Source organism: Theropithecus gelada, chromosome 6 (genome assembly GCF_003255815.1).
Source record: "Theropithecus gelada isolate Dixy chromosome 6, Tgel_1.0, whole genome shotgun sequence".
Lineage (NCBI taxonomy): Eukaryota > Metazoa > Chordata > Mammalia > Primates > Cercopithecidae > Theropithecus > Theropithecus gelada.
Genome location: NC_037673.1, coordinates 150,677,852 through 150,694,295, shown reverse-complemented (window position 1 = coordinate 150,694,295; position 16,444 = coordinate 150,677,852). Strand labels below are relative to the sequence as shown.

Here is a 16,444-nt window from a genome sequence, read left to right as displayed (position 1 = left end):
TCAAGGGTAAGTCACTTAACTTCTCTGGGTCTCAGTTTTCTCATCTGTAAAATGGTGTGCCAGATACTGCAATCCCAGCTGGACTTACTTGACATCTCCAATCCACTTCTCCCTTTCCTAACTCACCAAAGAGGCCACAAACCAAAACACTCACATTCCTGCTTTCCTTGCAGATAGGGGTGCCCAGATGTCAGGGATCTGGCTGTGAGTCTACAGGACACTTTCCTGAATTAGAAGGCAAAACCTTGACAGATGAAGGCTTTGTGCCCTTTGTTCTCCACCCTTTTTCCTGCCTGAAAGGCAGACTTGCCAGAGGTACCATTTTGTGACCATGAGGATGAGGAAGCAGAAACAAAGAAAGAGCCTGGCTTTTGGATGACAGCTCTGAGCAGCCAGTTGCACCAGTCCTGGAGCTCTTGTTATGCAATATTTAATAAATAGATAAAGACAGATAAGTGAATGAATCCTTACACTTGTTTGAGCTATTGTTTATCAAGTTTTCTGTTTTTTTTTTTTTTTTTCCAGTTAATACATTTCTAAACAGATACACAGCAGTAAAAATAGCAGCCACTTCATGAGTTGTGAGGATTAAATGAGAAAATGCGTGCACAGTGCAAGGTCCAGGCATTCAGCCAATGATGGCCTATATGTTGACGCTGCTAAAGAAGGGAAAACCTGCCATCCCTTTGGTGAGTCACCAGATGAAGCACAGCGGGTGGGAGGCTCGGTGGGACAGATCCTACCTCGATCACTGAAGTCGTCGACCAGCACAATCTCAGCGACCAGCTCTGGGGGCGAGCGGTTGAGCACACTGTGGACGGTGCGGAGGAGGGAGGACCAGCCTTCGTTGTGGAAGGGGATGATGATGCTTGTGTTGGGAAGTGTCTCCAGGTAGCGCTTGCTGTTGCAGCTAGAGGGAAACACAGGGGAGGCAGAGGACAGGGTCAGCTCTCCTCCTGCCAAGAGAACTCAGTCACAGGGTTTGGCTAACTGCAAATCCCACTTCCTCTCCAGTCATTAGGGAATGAGCGAAATCCAGGGAGACCTTGGTCACGCAGGAACTTCTACATGACATCCCAAAGTTGTACCTCTAATCTCTGCATATATACCACACAGGGATATGTATAAAAGACCTCCCTGATTTTGAATAGTCGTGATTTCATGCGGAGGACAGCCCTTCAGTAACGCTCTGGCCTCTCTGTCCAGCTGTGATATTGTGATTTATAATAAGAACTACAGACTTTGGTCTTTGTCCTTGGTTCCTGGCACAGAGCTTCTAAAACTTGTCACTTCCTAAGCAACAGGGGTGCCAGGAAAATCTTATGTTCTAATATTTCATCTTTGACCCCAGTTCCTGACACAGAGCTCCTAAATCTCTTGGTGTTTTCTGGGTGACAGACGCATCTTTTGTTCTAATGAGGTGACTCTTGGTAGGCTCCAGGAGGCAGGGTGGTCACCAGAAAGAACATGCCATGACTAGAAGCTTAGAACTCTCAGCCCCACCCCACCGTCCTCCAGGAAGGGGACAGCAGCTGGAGACTGTGATGATAATTAATCATGTCCATGTGATGAGGCCTCCACAAGAACATGGGAGGTCCTTCCCACAGACCCCGCCCTATACAGCTCTTCATCTGGTTGTTCATTTGTATCCTTTCTAATATCCTTCATAATAAACTGGTGAAGGTGTCCCCCTGAGTTCTGTGAGCCACTCTGGCAGATAATCAAATCCAAGGAGGGGAACCACCAATTTACACCCAACTGGTCAGAATTACCCCAGGCCTGGATTTGCAAATGGCATCTGAAGGTGGGGGGTGAGGGATAATCTTGTGGGACCAAGCCCTTTACCTGTGGGATCTGACTCTAACTCCAGGCAGGTAGTGTCAGAATTGAATTGAATCACAGGACAGCAGGCTGGTGTTGGAGAATTGTTTGTTGGGGGAGCCCCTCTCCCTATCCCGCACATTTAGTCACAGAAATATTCTGTGTTGCATGTATGAATAGAGAGGGAAAAACAGTGAGTTTGTTTTTTCCTATTACACATTCCTCTCCAATAGAGGAGAAATGATTTATCCATGAGTTTGGAAGAATGAACTGGGCTTCAATGGCTCAGCCCCTCCTTTTTCTCTCCCTGGGCTCTAGTCTCCACTATGGTAAGCTTAGGGGTGGAAGGCCCTGCCCCTTGTGCATCTTTCATACCATTATAACACCCAGAAGAATTAACATTGTTCCTTAATATCATCAAATATCTAGTTGGTGTGCAAATTTCCCTGATCTTATGTCTTTCTATAGTTGGTTTAAAACAGGATCAAAACAAGGTCCACATACTGCGTACAGCTCATGGGTCTCCTAAGTCTCTTTTACACATAAACTTATGCCCTCCTTTTTTTTTTTTTTTTTTTTCCCCCTTCAATTTATTTGTTGAAGAAACTGGGCCATTTATCCTATAGCAGTCCCCACAGTCTGCATTTTGCTGCTTGCATCTCTGTGGTATCCTTTAAACTGTTCCTCTGTCTGTCCCCCTTTAGTTCTTGTAAACTGCTAGTTAGATCTATAAGCTTGACCTAATTCAATAAGCTATTCTGACAGCCTCTTCAAAGATGGTGGTATAGGGATCCCTTAGGAGACACATTGTGTCCAGTTGTCTTTCCTTTTGTAATAATCGATGCCTAAATATTTTATTTCATCAGGAGTTTGAAAAATGATTACATTCTAATTCTATTACTCCATCTTCATTTACCAGCTGAAATTATTCCATAGAGAAAAATTTACCACATCAACTATTTGTTCACTCCAAAGTATAGGAAAGGCAGGGTAAGTTCTTGATTCTTTACAAGTCTTTAGAATGAGTTGGTTACCTAGCATCCTCCAAAGATGGTCAATTATGTTAACTCACAAATGGACACATAATTAATGTGTTTCAATCCAATGCAGTTCTTGTTCTTACTGGTTCCCAAATAAACCCATCGTTAGCCATAAGGAGTCTTCTCAGGTTGACTCCTGAGTCCTTTGGACATGACCAGAGTACTGATAGCTTCCTTGTTTTATGATAAAAGATATGAAAAGATTCCCCAGACTTAACTTGCACATTTCCTGCCCTAACCTGGAATCAGCCATTCTGCCAAGGAACCTTTAATCCTTAATATCATCAATATCACCATTTGGATGCTGCAATATGAGCACTAAGGGTGTTCCTTACCACTAGGTTGGTTATAGTTTCTATGCCTTTCCAGTGGTCAGAACTACAAATATATTTTATTTTATTTTTTTGAGACAGGGTTTCACTCTGTCACCCAGGCTGAAGTGCAGTGACACAATCTCGGCTCAATGCAACCTCCATCTCCCAGGCTCATGCCGTCCCACCTCAGCCTCTCAAATAGCTGGGACTACAGGTGCACGCCACCCCGTGCCTGGCTAATTTTTGAATATTTTTGTAGATACAAGGCTTCGCTAAGTTGCCCAGGCTGGTACAAATATATTTTAAACAATACATTATGAGTTTAAGCAGAAATTTTATATTTAACATATAGAATTACTGAGTTTTACTGAACTCTAATTTTATATTGTATCTCCTTTGTATTGAGATATAATTCACACACCATAAAAGTTACTCTTTTTTAATTTAGTAGTTCTTAATATATTCACAGAGTTGTGCAACTATAACCACTGTCTAATTCCACAACATTTTCATCACTCCTAAAGAAACCCTGTGGTACTAGTGGTCATTCCCCATCTTCCCCTCCTGCCAGCTAGCTGCTAGCAATCCCTAATCTACTTTCTGTGTTCATGGATTTTCCTATCCTGGACATTTCATATAAATGGATTCATATTTGAGGCTTTTTGTGTCTGGCCACACTTAGTGTAATGTTTTCAAAGTTCATCCACGTTGTAGCATGCATCAATGTTTCATTTCTTTTTTATAGCTGAATAATAGCCCATTGTATGAATTCACCACATTTTATTTATCTATTCATCAATTAATGGATATTTGGGCTGTTTCCCCCTTTTGCCTATTATGAATAATCATATGAACATTCATGTGCAAGTTTTTATGTAGACATGTTTTCAATTCTATGGGTACACAGCAAACAGCGGAACTGCTGGGTCAAAGGTAACTCCATTTTTAACTTTGTAAGGACCTGTCAAATGGTTTTCCAAAGTGATAACACCATTTCACATTCCCACCAGCAATGTGAAATGAGATTTCCAATTTCTCCATATCCTCACCAATGCGTGCTATTGTCCACCTTTTTGATTATAGCCATCCTAGTGAGTGTGAAGTGGTATCTCCTTATCATTTAATGACTAATGACGTTGAGTATCTTTTCATATGTCTATTGGCCATTTGTACATCTTCTCTGGAAAAATGGCTGGTAAATGTATATTTTACTGTCAATTTTTTTTCCAAGTGTGTAGAAATACAATTGATTTTTGTATATTAATTTTGCATCCTGCAGTCTTGCTGAGCACATTTATTAGTTCTAATAATTTTGTATAAATTCCTTAGAATTTCTTATGTACAAGAAAACGCCACCTACAAATACAGGTAATTTTACTTATTCCTTTCCCATATAGATGCCTTTTTATTTCTTTTTCTTGTCTAATTGTCTTGGCTAGCAACTCCAGTACAATGCTAAACAGAAGGCAAGAGCAGACATCCTTATCTTGTTCCTGATCTTAGGAGGAAAAGCATTCTGTCTCTCACCAGTAAGCAAGATGTTAGTGTGGGTTTTTCACAGACGCACTTTATCAGCTTGGAGCAGTTTCCTTCTAGTCCTAGTTTGCTGAGTGTTTTAATCCTGGAAAAAGAAGTGTTGGATTTCGTCAAATGCTTTTTTTTTTTTGCATCTACTGAGATGATCATGTCAGTTTTGTCCTTTATTTTATTAATATGATGTATTTACATTGATTTTCATATATTGAACCAGTCTTCCATTCCTGCAACATCCTACTTGGTCATAGTGTATAACCTTTCTTATACGTTGCTGAATTTGGTTTGCTAGTATTTTGTTGAGAATTTCTGCATCAATACTCACAAGGGACACTGGTCTATAGTTTTCTTTTTATGTCTTTGTCTGATTTTATTGTCTCTCTTTTGCTAAAAATATGAGTTCTTAACATTAACATAGCTATTTATTTGCTTTTTTCTACAATATATAATAGTTTCAGAAAACAATACCAATGTTATGGCTAAGAATATGATTACAGAAAAGTTATTTGTCTCCAGCATACATATATAACTAGGAATCTACAGTCAAATTTTTATGTATTTAAGCCACTTGAAACTCCTCTCTGCATGGTTAGGCCACCAACTCGCACACGTTGGGCTCATTTATTTCATTTGGCTCTTTATTTTTAGGGATTGCTTTCTGCATTTAGTTTAGACTTAATCTTCTTTTTATAATTATATTAAATATTTATATGGTTCCCAAGTCAAATCCAAAAACCAAGTAATGCAAAGATTTCTGGCTTTTATCTATATATCTTCCATCTTGATTTTTCCCTCCTTCTAAGACTCTTATTTTATTTTATGGTTGATCCTTGCATTCTTTCTTTCTAAGCAAGTCTATTTGGTCACACCAAGACCATTTTACAGAAATAAAATTTATCAATTTGATTTCGATAAGCTCTATGATTTAGCTTTAGGTGAGAAGAGGACTAAGAGGAGGGCAGCAACTTACTGAATTCTAAAACAGTGATTTGGAAAGTGGTAGCATCACCGAGAGCTTCTTGTTAGAAATGCAGATTCTCTGGCCACCCCAGACCACTTGAATCAGAAACTCTCAGGTTGGGGCCCAGCAATTTTTATTTTATCAGGCTCCCTGGGTGACTTTGATGCCCATTCAAACCTGAGAATCGTTACCCCAAAATATTCACATCCATCACTGGTAGATATTGGGTTCCCTGGGAACAGATCTTGAAGTGAAAATTGTTTTTTGATGGCTTCTTGGGGAGCACTCTGGGGAGATTCACCTGTAAGGAGGTGAGACAGGCAGAGGAGTGAGGAAGAGGCTGCCCCCATGTGGCTGCATTTGAGCCCCTGGCCCATTTTTACCAGGAACTCTGTAGCTGAGAAGGCCTTTCTAAGTGGTCCTAGAGTGAGACAAGGGGCCTGGCCTTTATATCCAAGCATCAATTAGTCATTGGGAGGTGGCATAACCTTGAGCAAGGCTGTCTAGGGCAATTCCCGGTGGGAAGCACAGCTGTGAGCTGCCCACTGTCCCTCCTGCCAGCAGCTGGGGACACTGCATCTGCACAGAGCGCTGCCTCATCACTCAACACTGACAGAACCCCACATGGAAGGCATGAGTACCTTCCCCGGGTTACACGCAAAGAGCCTGAAGCACAGAGACGGTGTAGAAATGTATGTAGTCACATAACTAGCAACAGTAGACTCTGAACCTGGTACTCACCCCAGAGCCTGCCCTCTCAACCATGAGGCTGACATCCACAGGCCACTTTCACATCCAAATTTTCACCAGAGCCCCAGGGAGCAGGCAAGGCAGGGCTTCCATCCCCATTTCACAGAAGGTGCTGAGGCTCAAGGCAGAGGAGGCGGCCAGGGAAGGTGGAATTCTCAGTGCTGCGGCACTCCACAGTGTAACACAGCCCTACCCCCGTAATGGGGCTTGAAGCACTGAACATCGTAGCGGGTGGTAGCAGCTCTGCCTGCCAAACCTGGTTTCAGTACCTGACAGGATCTCAGGTAATGCTCAAGACAAGCCTGTGAGGAGGAAGGAACGCTGTGGGAGGCTCAACGAGGCGAAGGAACCTGCTGAGGTGGAGAAGCACCAAAAAAATGGGGCTTCCTCTTGGTTCTTCGAATGTGAGCAGGGGTTCCCTTGACCTCCCTGTCCACACCTGCCCTCCTACATACATCACCTGACTGCCCGGCTGGCTGCTCCTCATACCTCCACATCCTAGCTTGAAGGTTGCCTCCTCACAGAAGTCTTTCCTGGCCCCTGCTTCCCCAGCTGTAGGTAGGTCCCTCCTGATATTCCGTCCCAGGCATCAGCCAAAACTATGGTCCGAAGGCCAAATCCGGCAGCCTGTTTTTGTGTGACCCTCAAGCTAAAATGACTTTTACATTTTTTTTTTTGAGATGGGGTCTTACTCTGTTGTCCAGGCTGAAGTATGGTGGTGCAATCATAGCTCACTGCAGTTTCAAACTCCTGGGTTCAAATGATCCTCTCACCTCAGTCTCCGGAGTAGCTGGGACTACAGGTGGGTGCCACCATGCCAGGCTAACTTTTAGATTTTTAACAAAACAAAACAACATACAAATCAAAGTAAACTATGCAATAGAGACCCCATGTGGCCCGCAAAGCCTGTAACATTTACTATCTGGCCCCTTACAGAAAAAGTTTGCTGAGCCCCATTTAATCTCCTAGCACCCTATGCTTCTCCTCATTGCACTTTATATATTTTATCTGGGAGTTTACTTGTCTGTCTTTTTCCCTAGAATATAAGCTCCATGACGAGGGACATTTTTATGCTTAGCCTAGCACAGTATCAGGCACACAGTCTGTGATCAATAAATATTTGCTGAATGAATGATACCAGAGTTCAACTTCAGTCTTTTTATACCATATCCCAAGTTCTTTTGTCTACGTGTCTCTTGATTTGTAGCTGTAGGGCAGTGTGATTCCCTTGCAGGAAATGCTCTTGCCCTTGCCTGCAGGGAGGCCAGGGTCCAGGCAGGAGGGGGAGTCTCAGGAATTGTGCCAACATGGTGAGCTCTGGCTGAGGACATCAGCTCCTTTGGGAGGATAGGGAATTTTCCCAGGGCCCAGAAGAGGGAACTTGAGGACCAGGCAGGCTCAGAAAGAACAATTGCCCACCTGTGTCTCTAGCCAGAAACCAGGTGTGGTAAGCAGAGTAGCAGCCCCCAAGGATGGCCATACCCTAATCCCTGGAACCTGTGAACATGTGTACCTTATGTAGCAAAAGGGGCCTTGCAGACATGATTGAGGTTAAGGACCTGGAGATGATTGAGGTTAAGGAGCCAGGATTATCTACATGGTCCCAATGTAATCACAAGGGGTCTTTGAAAGCAGAGAACCTTTCTGTCTGCATTAAAAGATGAGACAGAAGAAGTAGAGATTTGAGCTACAAGAGGGACTCCATCCATGGTTGCTGGCTCTGAAGATGGAGGAAAGGGGTCGTGAGCCCAGGAAGGTGGGCAGCTCTTAGCAGCTGGGAACAGTCCTCAGCTGACAGACAGCCAGGGAACAGGAGCCTCAGTCCTCAACCCAGACAAGCAAGGTTCCCCTAAAGCCTCCAGAAAGGAAGGTAACCCTGCCACTGACACCTTGATTTTAGCCTGGTGAGACCCACGCATGTTGTATTTCTGACCTACAGAACTGAAAGAATACCTCTATGTTGTTTAAAATGGTAAGAATACATTATGTGTTGTGTTGTTTAGGCTTCCAGATCCATGGCAATTTGCTATGGCAGCTATAGAAAACAAATGCACGAGGAGTTGTCCTTGATACCCTTTTGCCCAGGGTGTAAACATTATTTGCAAACATTTAAAAAGTGGAAGATTCCACACAAAACCCCTCATTTCTGGTTTTTCTTAAACTTGGGCAACACTGACCCCCGAGTCTCATGCAACAGCAACGGGCTGGAGGTGACAGCGGGTGCCCCTCTCTAGGGGGCAGGTGCTCTCCAGACACTTCAGCTCTCCCCACAGCCTCACACCAGGGCAGCTTCAGCTGTTTCATTCCCTCATGTTAGCTCCCAGATCCCTGGTGATGCTGGAATCTGAGAGCCTGGAAGTAAAAAGCCTCAAGGGGAGGGGCTCCAGAGACTGGTAACAAGTTCTGGGGGTGGCCAGGTGCAGTGGCTCACACCTGTAATCACAGCACTTGAGAGGCTGCGGCAGGAGGATCACTTGAGCTCGTGAGTTCAAGACAGCCTAAGCAATATAGTGATACCTCATCTACAAAAATAAAAAATAAAAAATAAAAAAAAACAACAATTAGCAGGTGTAGTGGTGGGCACCTGTAGTTGTAGCTACTTGGGAGGCTGAGGTGGGAGGATCATTTGAGCCTGGGAGGCAGAGGAGGTTGCAGTGAGCCAAGATCGTGTCACTGCACTCTGTCTGGGTGACAGAGCAAGACCCTGTCTCAAGGAGAAAAAAAAAAAAAAGTTTTGAGGAGAAACTTGTGACATCTCAGGGCAATGCATGTAACAACAACATCTCTTTGTATGCCACTGCAATCTACTGTTCAACTGTCAAAATGGGCAGGAGTCACTTTGCAACTTACTTTGAAATGCATCAAAACATATAGTGGATTGAGGAGTGGAGAGAGGGTTAGATGGATAGAGATGTGATCCAGTAAGTAAACCAATGCTAATTATGGACATGATGGAACATGGGTGTTCACTGTACAATTCTTTCAACTTTTCTGTATGTCTGATGATTTCAGAAAGAAATGCTGGGGGAAAAAAAACAGGTCAGAGTCCAGGACTTCTTAGTTTCAAATTATACCTCTGCTAGAGGCACAAAGGGAAACTGTGGGAGGGCAGATATGCCTTTGCCCTGACTTCACCATTACATCTGGCAGAGAGCTCATTCCATCGTGTGAACAAGACTCCTCTGATTCCAGTAGTCCAGTTCTGATGGAAAAGTCAGCCTCTCTCCCTTTGGGACCTTCTAGACATCCTTCACATCCTCTCTTGCTCTACCATCTTGCTGGCCTCTTTTTATTCAGTCCCCACACAGCCTTCCTCTGCCCCTTCCCCTCCTCTCTAATCCTTTTGATCATTTCAGCCAGCATTCTCTGGGAATCTGCTCCAACTTCATTATGTTGGCCTTCACAAATAAATGAAAGCACCCCTTCTTAAAAATCCCCTTTCCTTAACTCGGCTGAATCCTTTGCGGCCAAGAAAGACTGGTGATATCTGGTTTTCTACAAAAGTTCCTGTCTTAACATTTAATTTTACAGGAGGCTTGCTTGATTGAAGCAGGGTTGGGGGTGGGGTGGGGTGTTAGCTGTAATAAATTGCCTAGGGTCCACGGGTGAAATACAATATAGCTATTACACATTAGAAAGCCCTCACTCACTCCAGGCCCGGAGCCGGGCCCCACAGCCTGCAGTTAGACACACAAACACCATCATGCATTAAGGGAAGTAGACAAAGCCACAATAGACTAAATTCACTTCTAATTTAATTCAATCATGGAATTAAAGATTATTCAGAACTCAAATAAAAGGCTCAGCTTGGATCACAGCCCTGAACGTGTGCCTGTCTTTACAATTTTTTTTGATCTCTCTTTTTCTCCCTCCTCTATCCATCCAGTCATTTCCTAAATAAACACAAAACTTAAATTCGACGTTTGCCATGAGCACTAGTCATTAGTTTGGTCCCAGCTTTGTAGAGGTTCTTTGTTTAAACAAAAAAATTGTGTGACCTGCTCAAATTAATCTCTCTAGTATCCAGCAGGGTACCTGGCTCTATAGACCTGCCCACAAGCCACCTTCCAGTCCAGAGCCCAAGCAAAGCCCCTTTTCTCTGCCTCTTATTAGGCTACAGATCACAGCAGACAAAGGGGATCTGGGGACTGTACATAAGAAAATAGAAAGCTGCTACTCATACCAGTGACACTCCCATCTTAGCAGCTCCACTTTAAGACCTGTCTACATGTTGTGTTTTAGGATCTCAACACTGGATGGTGGAGTGTGCCCTCTTCCTTTGTGTATGATAAATAAGAAGCATCCTTTTGTCCACATGTCCTCAGAAAGCAGCCACAGGAAAAGGGGCCTAGGGCAATGCTCTCATTGCAAAGAGACTGGGCATGGCTACCACCGTGGGCCAGGCAAGATAACCTCTGCTTCCTCATGGCTTATGCCTGACAGTTTAGAAAGCACGTTTCCTTCTCTCTCCTCTAATCTGTACCATATTCAAATAAAGTAGATGAAGCAGGGCGTGTTAACCCCATTTTCCAGATGAGGAAAATGGAGCTCAGAGGGGTAAATGACTTGGATTCGGGCCTCAAATCCAGGTAGTATTTATTTAAAATAACATATTTTTTAAAATTTCAAAAGTGATCACTGCTAAGCGCAAAAGTCTGGAAGACACAGCGAGGCTCAAAGGAAAACTGACAACAGCAAACATACTGTCCTGCTGCTAACATGTGGGGCTGGCCTCCGCTAAACATTCGGGATGTGTCCTCTCTGTGTTCTCCTCTGCACACGTGCATTTGTCTTTACAACATGGCATACAGCACACGGACTCTTCCGTGTCCTCCCTCTGCTTCCCCCACCCCAGATGGCATCCAGGTCTTTGTGGGCTTCTAGATGCAGCGTGGTCTCCTGAGGTGCTTGGAAGAGTCTCTCTGGGGTCAGGACCGGGCAGAGTGATGGCCCAGCAGAGGGTCAAAGCAATGGCACTCTGAAACTTCCAGCACACAGTCTCAATGTTGAGGCCCTCTTGAATCAATACTTCGGACCCCAAAAGGTACTGTGAAAGAAGAGACTTCTGTGGAGTTTAGAATCTTACAACTGAGAGCTGGTGGAAACATTTTCTCTGTTGCAAAAGCACTTTCACTGTCCTTTGGTTTATGGTCTGATTAGGTTCTGAGCCTGCCTGTGCAAAGCTTAGTGAGAGGTGTACAGCACAGGGACAAAGAGACACAACTGGGATGTTCATTGACACACACTGAAATAGTGAAAAGAGCAGAAACAGTGAATGTCCACCAACAGGGGAAGATGAAATAAAGATGAAAAATTCAAACGATGGAATACTGATAAGCAGTTAAAAAATAAGGCAGAAAGCGACAATGACAATAATAGAAAACATCTGTTGAGGATTTCCAATATGCCAGACAGTGCTGTAGGCACTAAATATGCATTAAGTCATTTAATTGTCAAAATAATCTTATAATGTAGGGAATATAATTCTCATCACAAATAAGAAGAAACAAGCTACAGAGAAGAAACTTGCCTATAGTCAAATAGCTGGCAAAGAATGAAGCCCAGATTTAAACCCATCTGTCTTTTATATATATTAGTATTTTATAGGGATAATTTATCAATCCTATTAATTGTATCAGCACAAAAGAATGACTAGGTAAAAAACAAATATTGAGGAAACTAAGTAGGTGTTTGAAATTGTGGCTTCTAGCCTTTGCTCTGCCATGCAACAAGCCAAGTCAACAGTCCATGCAACTGAGGTCCCAGCTGGACCTCAGTTTCCCTTTATGTCAATGAGGGAATGGGCAAGTCTGCATGTCTTCTCTTTCTCTTGGTAACAGCAACCTGATTTTCCTTGGGGAATCTCCTACACCTCACCTGTAGAGGGCTGGGGTGGAGCTGACTCCTTCCTTGCCTTGAGGGTGGGCAAAGGAGCCTAGCTTAGCCAGTCACAGCATCTCACCTCTCCAGCCCTGTTACAAGTAGGTTGAAGACAGGCACACCTGCAAATCAGAGAAAGTCTTTGCTGAAACAACTGGGAAAGACACAAGCTCTTTTCTGTTGAGATTGAACATGGGAGAATATATATCTGGTCTTCCTGGGGCAACCATGTGGACTGTTCCTTGCCTCAGAATGAAGTTAACAGAGTAGAAAACAGAGCCAAGAGTTGGAGAGAGAGATTCCTATTGGCATCACTTGGGGACCTGGATCCAGCTATGGCTGAAGCCAAGGTCTATTCCTGGCCTTTTCAGTTATATAAACCAATACATTTTCTTTTCTTAAGTCAGTTTGAGTTAGGTTTTTTTGTCACTTGCAACTAGAAGAATCTTTGCCGATATAACTAGATAATCTCTAGGTATATTCAGTCAAATGAATCTGTTTTGGACCCAGTGATGGCTTCTGAAGGACAAAGAGGCACAACTGTTGCCCAGACTTGACCTCTGATCTGAAGTGGGCAGGTTCTCTCTGCTGTAGAAGAACTTTGCTTGTTCACTGACCAAGAGAAAGGGACCTGGGCAGAGGGCCATGATGGGACTGGGAGGAAAGGAGATAACTCAGCTTGCTTGTGACCAAACAGCTCCTAATTTCACATTCCCTAAAGGATTCTGAGCTCTTGGGACACAAAGACATATATAATATACTAAGATGTACCATCAGGGCTTAATGCTGGAGCACTAGAAAACAAAAGTCAAAATACAAGAGAAGCATTTCCAAAATCTTCTCTCTGAGTTAACTTTGAAATATAACAATCCAATCATTTAAAAGGGAACTATAACAAACATTCAGTTCCCTAGCATGGGACACGATCCACAGACCAAACTGAAATGTAAGTCAATTGAACAAACCCAATATTATATGTGCCTAAGGGAGCAAGAATGCTCCGGACCTGGGTTCAAATCCTGACTCTGCTCCTTTGCAACTGTGAGACCCCGGCAAGTTCCTATCCCATGCTGAGCCTCAGTTTCCTTATCTATGGAATAGGGATGGTAACACCATGAGAATGTCATGAGAACCAAATGAGAGAGTACATTTAAAACAGCCATGTGGAGGGATAAGTAGCTGGCTGTTCTTGGAGATGGGTAAATGTGGAGGACAACTCACAGCAAAGATTTCACAGCTCCTGATTTCAGTTCTCTCAGAATCAGGGCTGACCATCCCAGGAAGGGCATGGGGCTTCAGTAAGGCTTCACTGAAGAGTTCTGCTCTAGTAGGCAAGAATCCCACTTTTTGGTACCTCAGGCTTTGGCTGGCTCATGACTCAAAACATTCTCATTTGCTCATTCCCTTGCATCATTCATGTATTCAAGAAATGTAATATACTGAGCACTTACCATGTGACAGGCACAACGCTAAGCCCTGGAATTAAAATGGCAGGAAACAAGCTGTTGTTCCTGTCCTGTGGGATACAGAGTCTAATCAGGGTTGTGGACAACAGGCAAATAACATAAACAGTAATAAATTATGATAATTTTTTTCTGCCTTCCTGTGTATGGCTGTGAGGTGACAGCAAAATGAAAACAGCCTAGAAAGGCACAGACTGAAGTGTTACTAGTGGCACAGCCTCATGCCCAGGCCTGTGCCTTGCCATCAACAAGCACGCCATGAGTAGTTGCTGAGTTGAACTGGAGTTGGAAGTTGCCTCGTCCAACCCGTCTGTTTTCCAAGTAAGGTAGTGAGGCTTAGAGGAGCTGCTTGGTGATCCCACACAACGTGGCCAGCTGGGAGGTGGACCTGGCTCCTCAGTTTAGTCCCAACACAAAGAGAAAATCTTTTGGAGACCCTGGATGTAAATAACAAATCTAAATCGGACACAGTTTCAAGGTGCCAGTGTTTGCTGTCATGTTCCAAGTGGTGCCTGTTGACTTGGCAAGTCCATGGGGGGCTGACCACGCAGCCTAGAGAAGTGGGATCTTCAAGAAGATTCAATGAACTTCAGCAACTAAAAACTCCACTAATAAAAATGTGGATGCCCTAAATATGCTTGCTGAGGTCCATTCAATGTTCATTCTCTTTTCTCAGAAGTAGTTTGGTATGAACTTGGAGCCAAAAAGACCAAAGAGTATTAGCTATATAGCCTTTGGCAAGTTATCAAACACCTGCTTAGTTTCTTCCTTTATAAAATGGACTTGCAGGTTGAGCTGAGAAGTGAATAAGAAAGGAACATGTTGGTGCTCTGTAAACAGGAGGGTCATCAGGTACCATCTTGGTCCAACAAGGAACTTACATGGTGATCAGGTCAGTCACGGGGCCTACCTTGTCCATGCCTTCCCTTCTGACAGAAATGACCAAGCCCACAGCCCTGGCTGAAGAAGGAGTCCTGGGTGGGCTCTATGACTGCTCCTTACCTGGCCACAGTTGCTTAGGGCATTAGCAGAGCTCTGACTCAGGGTCACCAATCCATTGACTTGCAGGGGTCAATGGCCTTGCAAGAAATCTGTGCCAAAATGAGGCTCACCAGACCAACCAAATTCTCTCTTTTGAGGATATACCTTGATGTGTGGAAAGAATGTCACAGAGCTAATGAGAGGAGCAGACAGAGCTACACAGAGGAGAGCTAAGGCCTCTTAATGGTGGAATCTAGAAATTCCTGGTACTGAGGAGATCGTAAGAGAACCTGGAGGCCAGCCTTGGAAAAATTTCCCCTTTCAGGCACTGAGAGGTCTGTCTGTGCCATGGCTCCACCTCCTGCCCCTGGGGGGTCCTTTCTCACATTCCACCTAGACAACATTCCCATTTCCCTCTACTGTCCGTGATTCTTTGCGTGGGATACTCCAATAGCTGAGGTAATCTTGAAGGAAGGAATTCTGTCCTATCTCTAAATCTGTTCCCTGGATTAAAAAACCAAGAGTAGGCCGGGCGCGGTGGCTTACACCTATAATCCCAGCACTTTGGGAGGCCAAGGAGGGCAGATTACGAGGTCAGGAGATCCAGACCATTCTGGTTAACACAGTGAAACCCCGTCTCTACTAAAAATACAAAAAATTAGCCGAGCGTGGTGGTGCGCGCCTGTAGTCCCAGCTACTCCGGAGACTGAGGCAGGAGAATGGCGTGAACCTGGGAGGCGGAGCTTGCAGTGAGCCCAGATCGCGCCACTGCACTCCAGCCTGGGCAACAAAGCAAGACTCCATCTCAAAAAAAAAAAAAAAAAAACAACCAAGAGTAAGCATCCAAAAGTGTACTAGAGCTGGGTCAATTATTTTTATTTTTTATTTTTGATTGTGAAAATAATTGGATTCTTTTAGAATTCAGATTTCTAAACTTCAGAAGTACCACTAATATGGAAATCTGGACTTCCAGGTCATAGACACTGAGACTGCTAGGACACACGGTTGTTGTTCCACATGATTTGCAATGCCCTATCAACACGGAACTAACTGGGCCAGCATGACATTAAGAGCAATTACTTGTAGTTCACAGCACTTCACCATCACTACACTCTGCACATTGTGGCAAATTACTCTTCGGCAATTTTAGGGATTAGTTTTTTTTTTTTTTTTTTTAAGGAAATTATCATTTTAAAAATTGTCAAGTGACTCTCGTTTGAAAGCTTTTAGTGCTTGGACTTCTAGATAAACAATCATCTTCTGGAAATGGGCACCACTTTAGCACTTTCTCATGGTAACCAAATCCAACATACTCTCCTTTGACAAGCAGATGACAATTTTGGATTTTCCCCTAATGAGATGGAGCTGGTTGGGAGCTGGTTTGTATGTTGTGGGAGGCAGGGAGGCAGGTAGGCAGATGCCAGCATCTGTTTGGGTTGAGGACCAAGGCAGAAGGCCAATTACCACTCTCAGGCCACATACACAGCTTTAACCTGAAAGGCCAATCAGAAGCAATGAATATTAAGTCTGGAAAGCCTGACTCTCATCTCATTTGCGTTCCTTGGTTTAAAGATGAGGAAAATGAGGCCTAGAATGAGAAGGGACCTTCCCAGGGTCATAGAGGGAGACAGCATATCCATATCTCAAACAGTGGCCCTTGGTCCAAGGGTAAGAATCCTAGGAAGGGCACTTCCTTGGGAT

At 43.8% G+C, this 16,444-nt stretch overlaps 1 protein-coding gene across 2 annotated transcripts in view; it reads right to left on the bottom strand.

The window, feature by feature from the left end:
• The window catches only part of GALNT10 (polypeptide N-acetylgalactosaminyltransferase 10), a 230,396-nt gene that overhangs the window by 91,661 nt on the left and 122,291 nt on the right, over positions 1-16,444 (bottom strand). For both annotated transcript variants that reach the window (XM_025387915.1, XM_025387916.1), the window contains one exon: positions 744-910. In XM_025387915.1, coding sequence (XP_025243700.1) covers positions 744-910 — 167 coding nt within the window. The remainder of the gene's footprint in view (positions 1-743; positions 911-16,444) is intronic.